This window comes from Coturnix japonica, chromosome 21 (assembly GCF_001577835.2).
Source record: "Coturnix japonica isolate 7356 chromosome 21, Coturnix japonica 2.1, whole genome shotgun sequence".
NCBI classification, from domain to species: Eukaryota; Metazoa; Chordata; class Aves; order Galliformes; family Phasianidae; genus Coturnix; species Coturnix japonica.
Window position 1 is genome coordinate 2,657,432 of NC_029536.1, and position 17,254 is coordinate 2,674,685.

A 17,254-nucleotide genomic window follows, 5' to 3' on the forward strand; every position below is an offset into this window, starting at 1 on the left:
TGTTCCTTGCCAGGACCAAAGCCTAAGCAGAACAATAGCTCTAATAAGACACGTGCCATGAGCCAAGTAAAAGTTATGCCTGTCTGTGTGAATCTTGGAAAAACAGCAAAAAAACACAAGTCTGAAACAGCAAACGGAAACAGCGTGCTTACACTTCACTATTTAAAATGTGGTTAAAGAATAGGTAGCTATCTAAAAATCATACCCTCTGATAACACTTCTTAAAGCTACAGGGCTGATAAAATAAAGCGTCTTGCTGTCTACTAAGGTTTAAGACCAAAAAGAAACATGCCAAAAATCAACCATGTAAGTTACTGGTCCACGTTAGCTAATTACTTTCAGAACAACATAGGCTAACATGTGTAAAAACAGTCTGTGCAGTTATATACTAACACATGCAAACCAGAACTGGCTGAAATGAGACTGTCGGTACCTGAAAACTGGGACCAGATGGTCAGTGGGGCCCAAACAAGAACCTTAATTTGCACCTGCATTTCTTCCTCACCTTCACCTCTTAGTATTAATAACACCCATCCCTACTTCCAGCTGGTGGCCAAAACAGAGGATCAGAAACCAGCACACCTACATTCCCCAACACATCAAGCTTCAGAGATTAAATACATACTGTTTAATATATATATTTGTTCATAGGCTTTCAAGAGCTGAACAATCCAGAAAACCAAACTGCCTCATCCAGGTTTTCAAGGAGAAAAGACCATGACTCATCTCAGGTAATGACCACAAGCCATTTGTGCATCTTAAATAAACTGCAGTATTTTATCCACAAACTTTCATGCTTTACTGGAAACAGAGTTGCTTACTGTGGCAAGACCTAGCAAGTTCCCTGTTTACATATAAATGGAATATACTTATGTACACCACACCACCAGTAAAACCTCAGAGCAATCCTAAACTGAGGAAAGATAATTTCATCTTGTGGGGGAAAAAAAAGGAGCAGTTACACTTGGAAACTGACATACTTAAAATAAAACTATCATAAGATCTTCCATGAAGGTTCTGGGTCACTGCTTACTACCTCATTTAGTCCCTTTGTGGTATCTTTCTGCTCCGTTTCCCTTTTATGCTCTCTGAATCCCATCTGTGGCTCATGGTGTCAGATGAGCTGAGCAGAAGCATCAGTAACCACCATGTTACAGCACAGCTCCCCACAAACAGCCTGCCAGGGCTGGATGACGCTGTGTCCGTATGGTTTTTCCCCCTTATTAAACCTTCTTTGCTTCAAAACACTTCCTCCCCACACTGACCGCTCCTTTTTGGGGAAAAGGAGTGGCTGTCTATGCCAGTGAGTCCTGGTCAGCCAAATGTGCGTGTGGTTTGTGAAGGCTGTGTAGATGAACCTGGAGTAATGATGGAGCCATGTGGCACAGCATTGAGCTCCTGGAGCCCAGGGAGGGACTGCTGGGCCTGCAAGGCCTCCCTGGTCTGATCCCAGCCTGGGATCTGCTCAGCCCAGAACAGGAGTGTGAATTCATTAATAGGCCATAATAAAAAGCAGCCATTGCAGAAAGCAGTAAGCAATGGTTTTGATAGCAGCATCTGTTTGCTGCTTCCACAAAGTCTGCTCTGATCACAATGTGCACCTTGAAAAAGACATGGCAATGGATTGATGGCAACCCTCCTCACCACACAGCCCTGTTAGCATTGCCATTGCTGCACAGCACGTCGTACATCAAATACTCTGCATAAGGCATAACAAGCAAACAGTTACCTGACAACTAATGGCATTACAAATGCATTTAACTAATCGTTGAATATATGCTGTGGTAATTAAATGCCATTAAGGATTTTTTTAATAATTTTTTTTAAGCATTATCCTAAAGAAAAGCAATATTGAAATGAGGATAGCACTCAAAGCGTGCCTGACATTTGCCATTAAATGTCATTGATAGCAGATAGCTCACACCTAATTGCTGAGCACCACCAGCACAGCCATCTATCACTTCCATTAAAAGAAGCACCATGCAGCGGTGGGACTGTTTGATGTCATCGTATACAGTTTAAACAGATTTCTCACCTTTTAAATATCAAGGGGCCACATTTTCTTTAACACCTCTCTAAGGGCTTTGCCTTTCAAGCAGGAGATACCAAGAGCTGAAAGGATAAAACAATCAGAAGACAGTTTACTCTGCAAACCCAGCACAGGGCAGGAACAGTCACAGGGCTGTTAAAATATCACCTCGCTGTCTGGGGAATGTTATGACAGAGGAAACGTTAAAGCACCTCTGCAATCCAGCTCACCGTGGCAGCAGGCTGGATTTTAAAATTATATAAAACACAGCAAAAAAAAAAAAGGGCTGATCAGCAGAATCCTGCGATGACTGCTCCACCACACAATCAAATGCTGCTAAGGAGAAAAAGCAAAGTGTGTTTGGGACATAAATGCATGAAAGTAAATGTTTCCTTGTGCAGGAAGGTGCAAATATTTGTTAATGAAATGGTCAGTTACTCGTATGCTTACATCCCCTAGGAAACCACATCTAACATATGCTGTTCTAGAAAAAGCTCACGTTTTAGACCAGAAAAAAGTAATAATGCAGTTTTTCACACATTTCATGTATTAGTGTGTTCAGAGACTGGCTGATAAACAAGGGCACGCCATCACCTTAATAAAAGTCACAGTGTCAGGAGTGACTGTGAAATAAACCAGAGCAGCTATTCAGGAGAGAAGAACAACAGCCTTAAAAGATGTTCATAGTGCAGAAGACACGACTGCATCTCTCTGCCACGGAGTTACAATAGACAGCTGCTATCTGCCACTCTATCAGTACCCAGCATTAGCAACACAGGACATCATATCTTTTTTCTTTGTATTTGTATGTAAATCAGTACTAAATAAATACACCCCAAGCCAGATCCACAGGCTACAATCTAATCTAAACCAGCAGATTGGAAAGATGCCCTCCATTCATCTGGAAATAGCTCGATATTGAAAATGCTAAAATCAGACATAACTACACCAGAGGACAAATGGATGCGTTTACCTGCTACGAGAGGAAAATGCTCAAAGGAAAAGTTGGGAGAGGGATAAAAAGCAGAAAAGCTTTTCTCTCAGGTGCTGAAAGGCACACGTGACCAGATGAACCAAGACAGGAGTTATCTGAAATAAGAGCCTTCTTTTTAAACACACCGTACACATACCAGAGACACCATCTGCGCCCTCATTTGAGCTAAGATTAAAGTGAACACAGACAGCCAAGCTAATAAACCATCCTAAAGCTAATAATTTGTCTTGGGCAATATAATCTGCAGAGCACTCTAACAACCAAAGCTGCTAACAGCTTCCTTTTTAAAACAGTCAAGGTACTATTTCAGAAGGGAAGTGCTTTGAGAACTACCGGCAGTTCCATAAACCATCCCGTCCACCTACAGAACTCAAACCAGTTTATAACAGAGCCATTGGGCAGAACCCGTCCTCCTCAGACCCAAATACCCTTGACTCACCTATTGTTATTGGAAGTTTACACCTCTCCCATTTTTCTAGGCACAAGGATTTATATGAATCCTGGCCCACTTCTGTTAAGAAATGATACTGAAAACAACGGGACACCTGATCAAGAATTCTGTGTACAGCATCACCTACAATTGCAGAAACTGGAAGAGCAGTTTACAAAAAGGAAAGTCGCATAAAAGCAAATAAACCATCCTTACCGACTATTACTAAAACTTAATAGGAAACGTACATAAAGGCTTATTTGGCTGTTTTGGAGATGGCTCATCGTTTAGATCACTTTCCCTTTTATCAAACACAATTTTCTCAGCATGCCTCACTAAATCGTTTTGAAAAGGCACCACCAGCTCAGCTCTTCCAATTGCATAACAGGGGTCTCACCTGAAAAAGGAATCGGAGATCATACAGCAAAACTGGATGCCCTCCCCCTCTTTGACACACATTAGAGGGCAAAGCCCATTTAAAAACAATATTAAAGAATACAGTCAAGAAACCTGTGCAGCTACCCTCTGCTTTGGCCATTTCCCCTCCCTGCTTTGTACTTGTTTGCTTGTATGACGTAACAGGGCACATGCCACATGCTTTAAGGCTCAGAGATCTGCAGGAATGCTGTTGGGGCCTCCTGTGCTACTTGCAAAGAGAGGGAAAGGAAAGTCGCTGCTCACCAGGAGCCTGACCTCGAAGGCCTGCAGCCACCTGAGCTCCTTACCTCAGCAAAGAGAAATAAAATATTCATGCCTTGGCTCCAGCTACACTGTGACAAGCCATTTTCCAACACTTACATTACTGTGAACTACAGCACCCGTCCTACGAGTGATTTTCAACGAGCACGGGAATAAATGGATCTTTAATACGGTGCAATATTAGCTCAAATTTAAATATTTACCATGCAGTTTGCATATTTCACATGTGAGCCATGCTCCAGAGACTCCCTCAGCTGCTCACTTTCCTGGTCCATCATCTTGGGTGACAAACAGCAACCCATGGCAGAACGGCTTCAATGCACCACCCAGCACCAAGCCTGGCCCTGGGAGCAAGGGGTGCCATGAATGGGTGCAGGTGACACACAGTTACAGTGAATACATGAAAGATTCACGGTGGTATTTTACCACAGCTCATGGCATTTTGCACTTTGGGGCATGAAGGTTTTTGCTCCGAGGCTCAAACTGCATCCCAAGTCCAACAGCTTACATTGGAAGGATGAAATGTGGGCTCAGGGAAGCACGCAAAGAGCATCTGAATTCAGGATGCCATTCTGAAAGACTTCCTTACAATTTGCCATAACTAATGCAGGGAAGCACTCGATCGCAGTCTACACAGCCCATAATAATATCCTTTGATCATAAGCACAGCACTGGGAGCAAGAATCCCTATGCTTACGAGCAATTTTGCAATACAAATATGCAAAACATTACAACCCATCAGGGCCAGAACACCAACACCTTGATATAACAGCTTCTTTCCTAAACACGTTCTCAGTCTTTTCAGCATGAGACGTTCTCCTCAGCACCAAGGCAATGCCCTCCTGCAGGTTCCTTGCTCTGCACTGCACACACTGTGTGCTATTACATCCTGTGCACCTTCTCTCTGCCTTGCTAGGTCCTAAGGTTCAGACATATCAAAGCACCTAAAGGACCTAATTGCCTCTTTTTTCCCCCTCTTTTCCTTAAACATGAAGGATATGAAAGCAGATTCTGAAGCCGGTCCTTGTTAGCAAGCCCATTTTCATCTCTTTAAACTCAAAGAGAGTAATTCCCTTGAAAATTGTCGCAGCATTTTGGCAATCCATAAAGAAGAAGTTCAACAGCCTTAGGTCACTAATCATAACTACAGCAGATACAGAGCATAAATTACGTCTTAATATTTCACAGTAGTGAGTCGTGTACATTCTTTTATCTTAATTACTTGATTCTTTCTGTAAATCAAATATTTCAGACAGGTTTGCAGCCAGTAGGGTGTAAACAGCTGCAATTCCTTTCTCTTGAGCATTACTGTTCCATCCCCTTCCCTTGGTGCAAGGTCTTGTGTAAAGCCCATCTTCCCCACCCCCTCCTACGTGCAAACACACAAGTGCCACATTAATTCCTGCTCCTACTACACTGTTTTACTGGTGTGAGTGGCCTTACTCTAACCAAGACATCTCCCACCCATGAAGCTGCCTATGGTTTATGCAGCAGATAGAGCTGCTCTAGCATAGATCCGAGTGCTTCATGAAGGCACACGTTACACTAACACATGCACACAGGATACACACTTCCTAAGGTGTTCACACTCACTATAATGCAAGCACTTGGGTGTTACTAAGCTACTTGAGCAAAGTTCATCCGAATCAGACATCGCTGGCATTGTGACTGCAAGTCACAGCAAAGGGATGGATCATTTCCTCCCCCAGTCATCAGTATGAGACGTCGCCAGCAAAAGCACCTTTAAGATTCAGTGTTGCGAGGAACTAAATTCATTATTTGACCTGCCAAAACCCTCACGCTGGCTGCGACTGGTAATGAATCCACTTCATGGAAACCTTCGCTGTAAAAGAGAGCAAACAACGCTGCACAAATACTGCAAATGTTCCAAGAGCGAGACCCTGAAGTTCAACAGCCCTACTGATGTGTCTTATAGAAAAGGATCTGTAAACAAAACGAGCCTCCTTACAGCCACTTGTTTACAGCACCCCTGAACACAGCCTGCTGTGCTGCTCCTATTAGCTGCTTCCTGCAGGGATCCCACGTACACACCAAGATCAGGACAGCCCCAAGGCATCACGGTGCCCTTCATGCTCCTGCATCACTCATAACATCACTCAGAGCTCTCACGGTGCCTTACCTTTAAAGGTGGCCCTTACATTCAGACAGGTTTCTGCCTTCTTTGATGCTGTAATTACAATCAGCATTTTGTTACCTCTCCAATTAAAAGGAAAACACTGTTTGTTTTACACAGCATCCCTTGGGGTTCCAGCAGCACCTCCAGGTGCAGGGATGAAGAGAAGCTTTACGGAACAAAACACAGCTTGGGTATCTTCCAAAAGGAAAGAGCTCAGATTTAAGATTAACTCAGCAACAACTTTTATTTGCTGTTGTTCATTTTAATGCTTTTTGCATTGCTTTTAACTTTAAATCACACCAATAAACAGGACCTTGAAGGAAATGGGTTAAAAAAAAGAAAAGCAAAACAAAGCAGAAGTTCCGCTTCGACAGCAGAGCAGAATACTTACGTGCTACTAATTTAATTAAGAGGTTTTCTTCCTTTTAAATACCCTCCAATGGCCCAAAACGAACGCAGACTATTTAAAAATCAATCATTTTAATCAAAATTACAAGTTCAAATTCTCCATGGATTGGTGTTCAGTGACTACAGAGTCAAAAACTCACATCCATCACACGCCTTCCTCTTCCTTGCTCCAAGTCCCAGACTGGGAGAACAACGGGTTATCTCATCCATGCTGTGCAGCCAGGCAGGAAACCCTTAAACCCCATTGATGCTCTCCATGCAGGCCCCAGTTATTTCTTAGGGTCGCCAGGCAGAGCTGACCTAGTGTATCTCACAGGTGCTGCATGAGGGCAGAGCTCTGCTGTTCTCCCATGTGCCAGCATTTCCACACCCCTCACCAGCAGCCTGATGCAGGCCCATCTGAAGACCTTCCCCAGTGTTTTCTAACTGCACTAAATCAACACCCTGTGACACAGCGCTGCGTGCCAACCTTAAATCTACAGAGAACAGCCCAAATAATCACTGCCTTTGGGAAGAGACTCACTCTGCACAACAATCACATATAGCCAAGCAAGCAGCGAGGGATGGGATGCACTAAGATGTAGCCATCACAGTGACATCTCCCTTTCCCCTACAGAAAACCATTCTGAAAGTGGGAAAACAAATTTCCTTAATGAATTATCTTCTCGGGCTGCTGAAGCATAACAATGTGTCTTTGGAGACCGAGCAGGGACACACAAAGCTGACAGTGCTCAAGTAGCCCCAAATGACCAGAGAGAAAATTTCCAACTGCGATAATCCTAAAGGTCAGAAACGTTATTAAACATGACAGATGCCCTCACTATTCAACACCAGAGGACAGGGCTGAATTTGTTCTAGCTCCATCTTCTCTTGCTACACGTAAAGCAGCAAATGAACCATTTAATGCTTTTTCTTTTTTTTTTTTATTTAAATAGGAATAACGTTTTTTCTCTCTCCATGTTTTAAGATGACAACTGCTGATTTATTAAGCAGGCAATTCCCTCTCACTCTCAGGTGTCAGCTTCGCTCTGCTACAAGGGAACCAGGCAGTGTAAAAGCAGAAGGTGCTGAGGACTGAACCACTGTGAGAAACACATTAATGATCTGAAAGCATGGGCAAGGCAGATGCACAGAGGAACCACTTCTGTCCTCCTGCCTCCAGCCAAGCCACTGCTTTCATATGATGCTTGGGGGCATGGGGAGCATTAATGGGATTTAATTCAATTGTTCCTTCCTTCTTCCCTTTCTGCTTTTAAATTAGGAGAAGCAACAGTAGCAATTCAGCATGATGTGCACGGCATTCCATGTTCAATCCTATTTTTGCCCTGCTGTTCTACACAGGAGTCAGCTCTCAAAGCCAACAGCTTCACCCAGACAGGCAGCAATCCACTGCACATTGGTTTGCTCTGAGCCCACCACATTCTCCATTCAGGGGTACTTGGAGCCTCTGCCCTTGGTTGCCCATTGGTGCAGAACATGCAGGGTAAGTGCATGAGAAAATGCATTAGGGATTATTCTCCAGGATTATCTTTTCCCATATGGAACCCATAAATGGCACGGCCTGGATTTTAGTTGTACGGATCGTGGGCAGATGGAGGGGAATGGTGGAAGAGCTGGATTGGAGCCCTAAAATCCTGTACAGACAGTCCTCACTGCCAGCTGTTTAATCCTTGTTCTCAACAGTGTTCCCATCTGCCTGAAACCCCAAATGTGAACGCTGTCTCCCTTTCCAAAAGGCAATGACGCTGTTGTGACATAGGACATCACTGCACAGGAAATGAGTTTGGTTGCAATGGGGGCACCACACTGTGAAATCTATGCAGGAAAAAAAAACCCCAACAACAGAAAAACCCCCCAAAATCCTCAATGCTCTTGACTTGACAATGTAATGCCATGGATGGAGATGGCTGCCAGCACAGCACGGCTCTGTGAGCAGCTCTGCAGCTCAAGACACGCTGGCTCAGCTCCTGCAGGACAGCCAGGCTCTGCCCTGCCTTCAGAAGGCAGACAACAGGAGCAAGAACGCTGCTTTATTTCTCTATCGAGTTCAGTGCACATTAACCCCAAAACCCAGAGCAGCCTCGCTTTTCTTTCTACAGCTCAACCCCATCTGAAAAGCGTTCCCAACAGCTTGCTAATTTAACACACCAAAGGCAAGCAAATCAATTCGGCACTTAAGAACAGCCTGATGCTGCACACACACACACACACACTTTTTGTTACAGGGATGTGAGGAGCCCTCACCCTCTTGCACAGCACAGCTTCAATCTGGGTGAAAATGCTGAGTGTCATCTGGGCGAAAGTGAATCGCAAATCTATCGAGGGGCATTTGAAAAGGGAAAGGAATTATCAAAATGGATTCATATGCATCTGGAATGATTTAAATACAAAATGCCCAGCAAATCTCCCCGCTCCGCTGACAAATCACCAGCTGAGGTAAATCCCAGATAATGAAACATTGCAAGAAAGGCTCTATTTAATAATTTAGCTCCTGTCAAGGAGTTTGTATTGATTCTTGTTTTCAGCACAGGGAGAGAATGTTATCTTCAGCCTTACAGCTCAATGACAGCATCAGTGAATTTAATCACCGTGCAGCTCCTGCCATGCAATCCTTAAACTGTCACCTCTGATTCTCCATCATTCCTCGCTGCTCCCCTCCGAGCCCCCCACGCCCACATTTTCATACTAATCTCCTGCCCCACTCGTGCCCCTCTGTAATCACAGCAGCATTTCAATCTGCTCCACATTAGACCTAACAGCCAATCTCATTTGCAGTCTAAATTCTCGAGCTTAAATAATTCAGTGCTCCTTCAAACGTCTCACCCGTCCGTTCTCCTCTCGGCAGCACACAGCCCAGGGTCCTGCAGTGCCCATGGAGAGCAGGATGGGAGCTGGGGGAGGAAGGGCATCTTTCAGCCCTCCCAGCTGCAAAGGGGAGACCCCATCTGGACAAGGTGGAATCTGTCCTCATCAGCATTTTTCTCCCCACACCAAAATGGAAAGGTCAGGCTGCCCCGTAACCGGCCAGGAAAAATTAGCCGCAAATTAATTCAGCTGTGGCTCGGGAACAGAACATCAATTCATCTACAAACAGAGCCAGGCTTTTAAATACATCAGCGCTTGTGGCTACAGCGTCCTCACCCAGATATTTGCATTCAAAGCATCAGCGCCTATAGGAGTGCAGAGAGCGCCAGATCCCCGCTGTAACTGCTGCTAACACGCGGGGCTGGATGTAGGAAGAATACAAAGGAGAGGAAGCACACACCGCATAATGTAGAAAAACAGATTTCTTTTCTTCTTTCCTCTTTATTCCCAGTGAGATGCAATCCTTTCCATTTTATAACCCTTTGGATCACAGTAAAACGATCCCAGAGGCCCTCCCAGACAAGGTCATCATACACAGATTTTCTATTACAGGGCACTAGCGGCTCTTCACAACTGTCTTTTTATGCACTTCTGCCTTTCCATCCTGACTATAAATTGTTACAAGGCCCTGGGGCAATCCAGCTGCACGCTCCATTCAAATCAGGCTTCAAGGAGAAAGCAGCGCCGTCAAGATGCTTCAATCAAGTAAACACACAGGCACAAAGGGCAACCGCATCACAAATAATAATGTTTGCTTTCATAAGGCAAATGCACCGTTTTTCCTGCTTTAAAAGCACCGCAAGTTTCTCTCTGATGCTCGGATTCAAAGTGGAGCCCATTAGCATTTTAAATGCGACACCAAATTAAGTTGAAACATGATAAATCAGGAGCATGCTGCTAAAACCCATTTGCCTGTTGGGCTCTGGGAGGGGAAAAAAAAGGAAAAACCTGAAAACGGAAATCTGGGCTCATGTATCAAACGCTGGAAACTCATATCAAGAAAGGTTTCAACAGGACGGGATTAGGGAGCAGATTTATCATCACTGTTAGTACCAGAGGACAAGGTGCATTAGCCCATGGCACGGATGCAGGCAGCTCATTAGCAGCGCCAGCAGCCACTCAGTGCTGGGCTGAGGGGCACAGCCATGGGTGGATGTTGCTGACCAACCTGCTGGATCCTTCTCTTGCTGTTTCCTTTCCGCTGTGTGCTGCAGCAGGAGCAAAGCTTTCAGTCCAATGTGAGGTCACGCAGGTTTGCAAGCTCTCTGCACCCAAGGGCTGCACTGTCAGCAGCGTGCAGCACCGCTAGGCACAAACCTGAGCATCCCCAGCACAGAGCTTATAAATCACACTGTAACCAGTGCTACCTCATCAATGCTAAATTAACCAAAAAGCCCATTAGTGAAGGCATCTGGTAGAGTAAAAAAAAGAGAAAGTTCAAGTAATAACACTGCCTGGAAACCTGCACTTTTTTTTTTCCTCCTCCTCCTGCAGCTCTATTACTGCACTGTATTAGATCTGTGCCTCTCTAGAACTTAATAGATCTGCACAGAGGAAGCTCTGCCAACTAGATCTGGTTCAGATCAGGCTACAGCGGGCTTGGCAGCATTCTTAACCTCTACAGAACAATCAATAACATTCCCTTTATGCTGGGCTCTGCTGACTGCCAGACAGGCTTCCTAGAGAACCACCATTGCCACCTCTGCAACAGCATCACTGTCCCCCACAGCAGAATACCTGAGAGATGGTGGCAATCTTCTGGAGATGCAGCCACATGGAACAAACACAACGTCTGTCAAAATCCACGCAGCCAATGAAGTTTGCTATCAATGCAGCTAGTGCCCATCAGCGATGAGGGAAGTGCAACTGAATTCTTAACCATACAAAGGCAAAATGGATTAGGAGGTAAAAGCTGAGATGTTTGGCCTAAGAAAAGAGATTTTAATCTCTTGGTCAAATGGAATATAGAAGGATGTGGGGTTCAAGAACAAGTAGACTTATTCTACTCTCACTATCTGTCCCCACAAAAAAATGAAGATAGAAAAATCTCTGCATGTTTTCCCTGCCACCCTTCCCCCATCCATCCCCACATCCTACAACTTCTGAAGCCAAAAGGCCCCTGTGCTGGGCAGCTGCTTTCTGAACCCAGCACTCAGATCTCAGCATGCAGCCAGAGGCTGGAACGTGCACGCCAGTCCTCTCCCCCCAGCTCCTGCATACCATCAGCTTTCGAAAGCAATGTTCATACAGATGAAAATAGCACAACAGATCTGAGATATCATACCTCCAGAACACTGTTACCTCACTCCTGACTCCCATCCCTTCATTTGATTCCTAAACAACTATGGGGTTTGCTTGGATCCTAAAGACTGAGCCAGAAAGGATTTGTATATTCAGAAGGGGAGCTGTTCACAGTTATTGCCATGGAGAGGCGAGGCTAAGTAAAAACAAGTGGATTTGTACCTGCTGTGGCATCCTCCACCAAAAAAAGACAAACGAAAGCTCCCCTAAGGGCATGTGAGTTTGTATCCTGCAGAACCTTTCATACCACACTGTTCTGAACAACACAAAATACCCTTGAAAATTTGACTATTGCATCTTTTCCTTTTAAAACACAAGCTCACATTCCTCCCAAGTGGGGGAACTTTTGCATCTGAACAGCACGCAGAGCAATAGGAAGGGTCGGCTGAGTCATACACACAGCCAAAAACTTGTGCTTTATGATAACCCAAATGATAACATACTTAATTAGCAGGCGACATTTCAAAGCTGTTGACTTTTCCTTCCCTGCTCCACTTGACACGCTGAGCTGAAGGCAAAACAGGGCTGTGTTCCTGTTGCTATTTGGCACTAAGAGGGAAGAAATCATGTGTCCTTTCCGCTGTACATCTTCCCTTTCCCCAGCAGTCAAATCAACAGTGACAAATGCATTGAAGACTCATCTTTGCAAGCACCATCAGCATCAAAGGGCTTTGGTGGCTTTTTGGTCTTTTCTCGGTTTTATCATTTCTACAAGGTATTATGTCAGTAAGAAAAAAACCAGCAGGAAAATGAAAGAAACTGGAGTAGACAAAGGAAAACAAAGGAATGATGCTATTTCCATGTGAAAATTGCCAGCAACACTGATGTCATATCCTCTGCACACTGAAAACTAAAACATGGTGCGTTGCCCGCACAGCTCTGCCAACAGCTTTAACTGTTGCATTAGACCAATAGTGACAGCAGAAGCTTTAGCTTTTGCTGCTGTTAACACCCCAGGGAACAAATGCAATTCAGCAAGAGCTGCTTCATAATTCCATCCCAACACAAGGATACCTGCTAACGCACCAGGGCTGAGCTCTGAAGGCAAAGCAGGGGGTTATCCAGCTGCAGGCAGATACAGACAGCTCAGCACAGCCCATGTTCCCCCAAACCCAACCAGCAGCTGCTGCTGCCCCATCCCAACCCCTGCTCCCACCATCAGAGCTGGAACTCCCCTGAGTTACAAACCCTTATCACGAAGCAGAGCACAACTTGAACTCTACAGCCTAATTAGCTACAGCTGCGCGAGCACAGATCTCAGCCTTAATAGCAAAATGACTCTTTCAGAAGCTAGTGGGATGACTGAGGAGCTACGGGACCAGGCACAGACCACCAGGCACCGCACCTCACTGCAGAAGGGGTGGGGGGAAAAGGAGGAGGAGGAGGAGACGTGAAAACGTTTCTTACCAGTTTGAAGTCTTGAATGCTGCAGATGAAATACGGCGTATTCGGCCGGCGGCTTTCAATATATACGCAATCTTTAAAGAAACAAGATTTTAAAATAATGGGAATTAACTTCTGTACCTCAAAGGAAGAACATGAAAACAGGATCAATTAAAAACAGCCAATTGCTTGGAAAGAGCCACCATTGTATTTGCATAACATCATTTATTCCGAGTGTGATCCATAAATAGAAACTAGATGTTTTATGATGATAAATAAGGGAATTAGCTGCATCGTTTTGATTCGAGCAGACACTTTGCTAGGAAAACAAAAGGGGCCCATTCTGAACCCGTTAATAAAATGACCACGTCACAGCCTATGAACCGGATCAAAGCAAGACGGGAAACTAATCAAATCTTTTGTGGTTAACCTGGTATTAAGGACCCGGCACCAACATATCTTCTCTAATTGTAAAGAAAACCAAGGCAACCCAGTGCAAATGAAATGCAGCACACTGAATTAGGTTTTACCTCGGGGAAGAGCTGTGCTTTCTCCAATTACATTTGACACGATAGAAACACAGTAATTATTTTGGCTCGCTTTTGACAACCCGACCCCACAAGGTTGCTGCAAAATAAGGTTTGGTGCATTTAAAAAAGCCTCAGTAATAATTGGAACAGAAGCAGCACCTCGGAATGAAACTACAGAACAGAGAAAACTGCCTGATTAAGGATAATGACCTGAGAAATCAGTGCTCCCCCAGCCAAGCAGCAATCCAAGGGCAGCCCTGGTGTCCATGCAGGTGGTATCTGCTGCCCTCAGAAGACACAAAGAACCCCAGCTGTTCTGTGTGGGATTCCCCCTGAACCTCAATATGGATGTATTTATCCTTCATCTTCCTCAATTCTTAGTCTCAATGTAAGCGTGCGAATCTGGGACAGCTCAGTTTGCACACCCAGTGGAAGGAATTACAACACAGAGGCGTTTTGGTTTTACTGACCCAGGCTTTCCATGTCGCCCTGGAGAGATGCTGGTCTGCAGGAGGTTACAAATCAGGTTGGTGTCAGAGCACATGAGCATCAAAGCCAGGCAGAAGGTCACCTTGATTTCTGCACTGCAAGGAGCTCCTCGCTGACAGCCCCAGCTCACCACGGCCCCATCCCCAGAGAGCCAGCAAACAGCTAAAAGCAATCACTTCAGCTGTCACCCAGACCTTGCTGCGACAGCTCAAGTAGCTCAGGCTTTTAACAGAGAAATGTTAGCAGAGAAATGGGAAAAGGTTACCCAGGCCCTCCTGTTCTTCAAAAGAAAATCCCCTTAACACAGCTACTGTTTAGTGATAGGCGATTCCTTGAATTAAAAAGCCTGAAGCCACGGAGAACAAGTTCCCAGAAGAGATTTCATCTCACACAAGCACAGAGATGTGTGTGCGAGCACCCAGACCACAGGGGAGCATCCTCCTCCAGCAACCCATCCCCACTGCAGCCATGGGAGCAGCTAAGCAAACCTACAAGTGCCCAATTCCTGCATGCAACACCATCCAACGGGCTTCTTCACCAGCCTTATATTAACAATAAGAATCAAAGATACAGGATTAGGATCCGAATAACTCATTGCACCAATGTCAGCAACAGAGGGGACACAGCTAACAGCTCCAGCACCCCCCATCACCCCAAGCAGGCCAACATCACCTTTTTACTGTCTGCAATGTGACAAAGCAAACACATCACAGCAGGAGTCTCTAAAGAAACAGCAACTTAAATTTTGAGGTCTTTTCATTTTTAATAGGGGAATTATAAACATTTTTCAACAGCCACCTCCAGTGTCTCTGTACAATTACACAGAATTACGCCCATTCAGATGGAGCAAAATCTGCCTCTCCCAAATGACCAATTTTAAGCTCCATATTTTCGAGCTAGGATAGTAGCAGCTGTTGCAACAGCACGCATACGTGCATTTTAAGAGCTTCAAATATCATATATGTAATCAACCATCGACACCACAAGAACAATTCTTCACTAGGAGAGTGGTTAGGCCCTGGAACAGGCTGCCCAGGGAGGTTGTGGATGCCCCGTCCTTGGAGGTGTTCAAGGCCAGGTTGGACGGGGCCATGGGCAACCTGATCTAGTAAAGGTGTATGTTTGGTGGCCAGGCAGGGGGGTTGGAACTACATGATCCTTGAGGTCCCTTCCAACCCGGCTCATTCTGTGATTCTGTGAACTGTAAGCTTATAACTCACGTACCACTTCTGACCCCAAATCATCCAGCTCCCAACACAGACATTGCTTTGCAACGGCCCCACAAAGCCAAGGAACACAACCTGGCAGCAACCAAAGGCAGAGCAAACCCTGACTCACAAGTTCAGCACACCGGGCTGCCCGCCAGCAGCAGAAACAAAGATGACATCCCGCTCAGATGCCTGCAAAGCAATCGGGGCTGCGCAGATAAGAAAACAAGTTAATTCAGGTGTAAAGCAATGCTACAAAAAATAGAAGCTGGAAGAGCGCCAGGAGGGGAACAGTTATGGATGCGTCCACATTAGCCACTCAAAGCTCACCATAAAATGCAATTACTTGCATTTACCAGAGATCCAAACCACAAATACATCATTTTGAAGAAGAGCTCTGTGGACCAGGTGACAAAAGAAAGCTGTGCATCATTTCCTAAAGGAAACAAACCCACATGGCTAAGGCTTATGCCCACAAAACACCTCTCATTCTAGGATGGGATTCAGACCCCGGGTGTGTTTCATACACATACTATTAATATTTATCCCTATTAACATTTCCATTTCAAAAAGCCCAGCAAAACCCAAATGGATACCAACACCTTCCTATACATCTCTCCATCTGAACACACTTCAGTGTTATGCCCACAGAGGTTGCTCAACAGCAACATAACCCCACAACCACTGATCTGCCCACAACACTGCCTTCCCCACTGCAAGGACAACAGAAACCCCATGTTCCCTGCACAGCCAGTGGGCCTTACTGCTCGTCTCCATTTGCTTTCTATCCTATTCTATGTAAAACCTCCCACTGGAGGCAAAGGATTTCTGTGACACATGGCAGGGAGTCATTACGCCTTTGGGCTCGTGACACTCACCAGATGTGCCCTGGTTCTGAAGGGTGACTTTAATACCCCCACATTAAAAGCTGCTTTTAAAATTAGAGCTGGCGTACAGAGATTGAAAGACCTTTTGGTTTTAAAAAACAACCATAAACCAACCTCACTGAGCACAGGAGCAGCTTAAACACGGCAGCTTACATTGCAGCCACCTCCATAATTGGGTTTCACTCTTGGGTTGCAGCTAATGAGCGAGTACTTGTGCCACCCAAGCAAGAAGGCTGCAGGCTGCTGCAGAACACAGGAGATTCCTTGAAAGCCACTGGCATCACCAGGCCAGAAGGAAGCCTGGCATCACCCACAGCCCCAGAAGGAAGTTTTTCACCCAGAAAAACCACCCTGCATCCACTACCAGTAACTAGAAGAGGAGGCAGCAGGGCCAGCAAAGCGGTACAAGCACCTGTTCCACAGTCAGCCATCCATCCAGCATGTTGAAGCCATACTCCATGTGTGCCTGCCCCTCCTGCTCTACCTCCATCAACACAGCGACAAGGGAGGGAAGCACTCCTTTACAAGCCCTGTGCAGCAGCTCTGCTCTGCCAGCATCACCCTGGGCATGGGAGGAAAAAAAAGAGAAAGGAAGAAATGCAAAGAAAAACCTCAACTGTTTCTCAATGTTCTAAACACAGACCTCCCAAATGCCTGCAAACAAAGGTCAGTAATGAAAACACACCCCTCGCTGTGGCAACACCTTGGGCACAATGCTTTAATGCCAGCCATAGAAATACAACATAAAACACATCGGGAATGCTAAATACGTGGCTCTATCCAGAAAAGCATTGCTGCTGACAGGTCGGGAGCTGTGCAGTTGCCTCTCTTCCCCCGTATGGCTGACAGCAAACAAATTGCCGTGCTGATCTCGCACTGTCACTTCCTGCTGAG

At 45.3% G+C, this 17,254-nt stretch overlaps 1 protein-coding gene across 4 annotated transcripts in view; it reads right to left on the minus strand.

The window, feature by feature from the left end:
• Positions 1–17,254, minus strand: part of RERE (arginine-glutamic acid dipeptide repeats) — a 143,050-nt gene that overhangs the window by 82,241 nt on the left and 43,555 nt on the right. For all 4 annotated transcript variants that reach the window (XM_015882641.2, XM_015882638.2, XM_015882639.2 and 1 more), the window contains exon 3: positions 13,271–13,341. In XM_015882641.2, the coding sequence (XP_015738127.1) occupies positions 13,271–13,341 (71 nt within the window). The remainder of the gene's footprint in view (positions 1–13,270; positions 13,342–17,254) is intronic.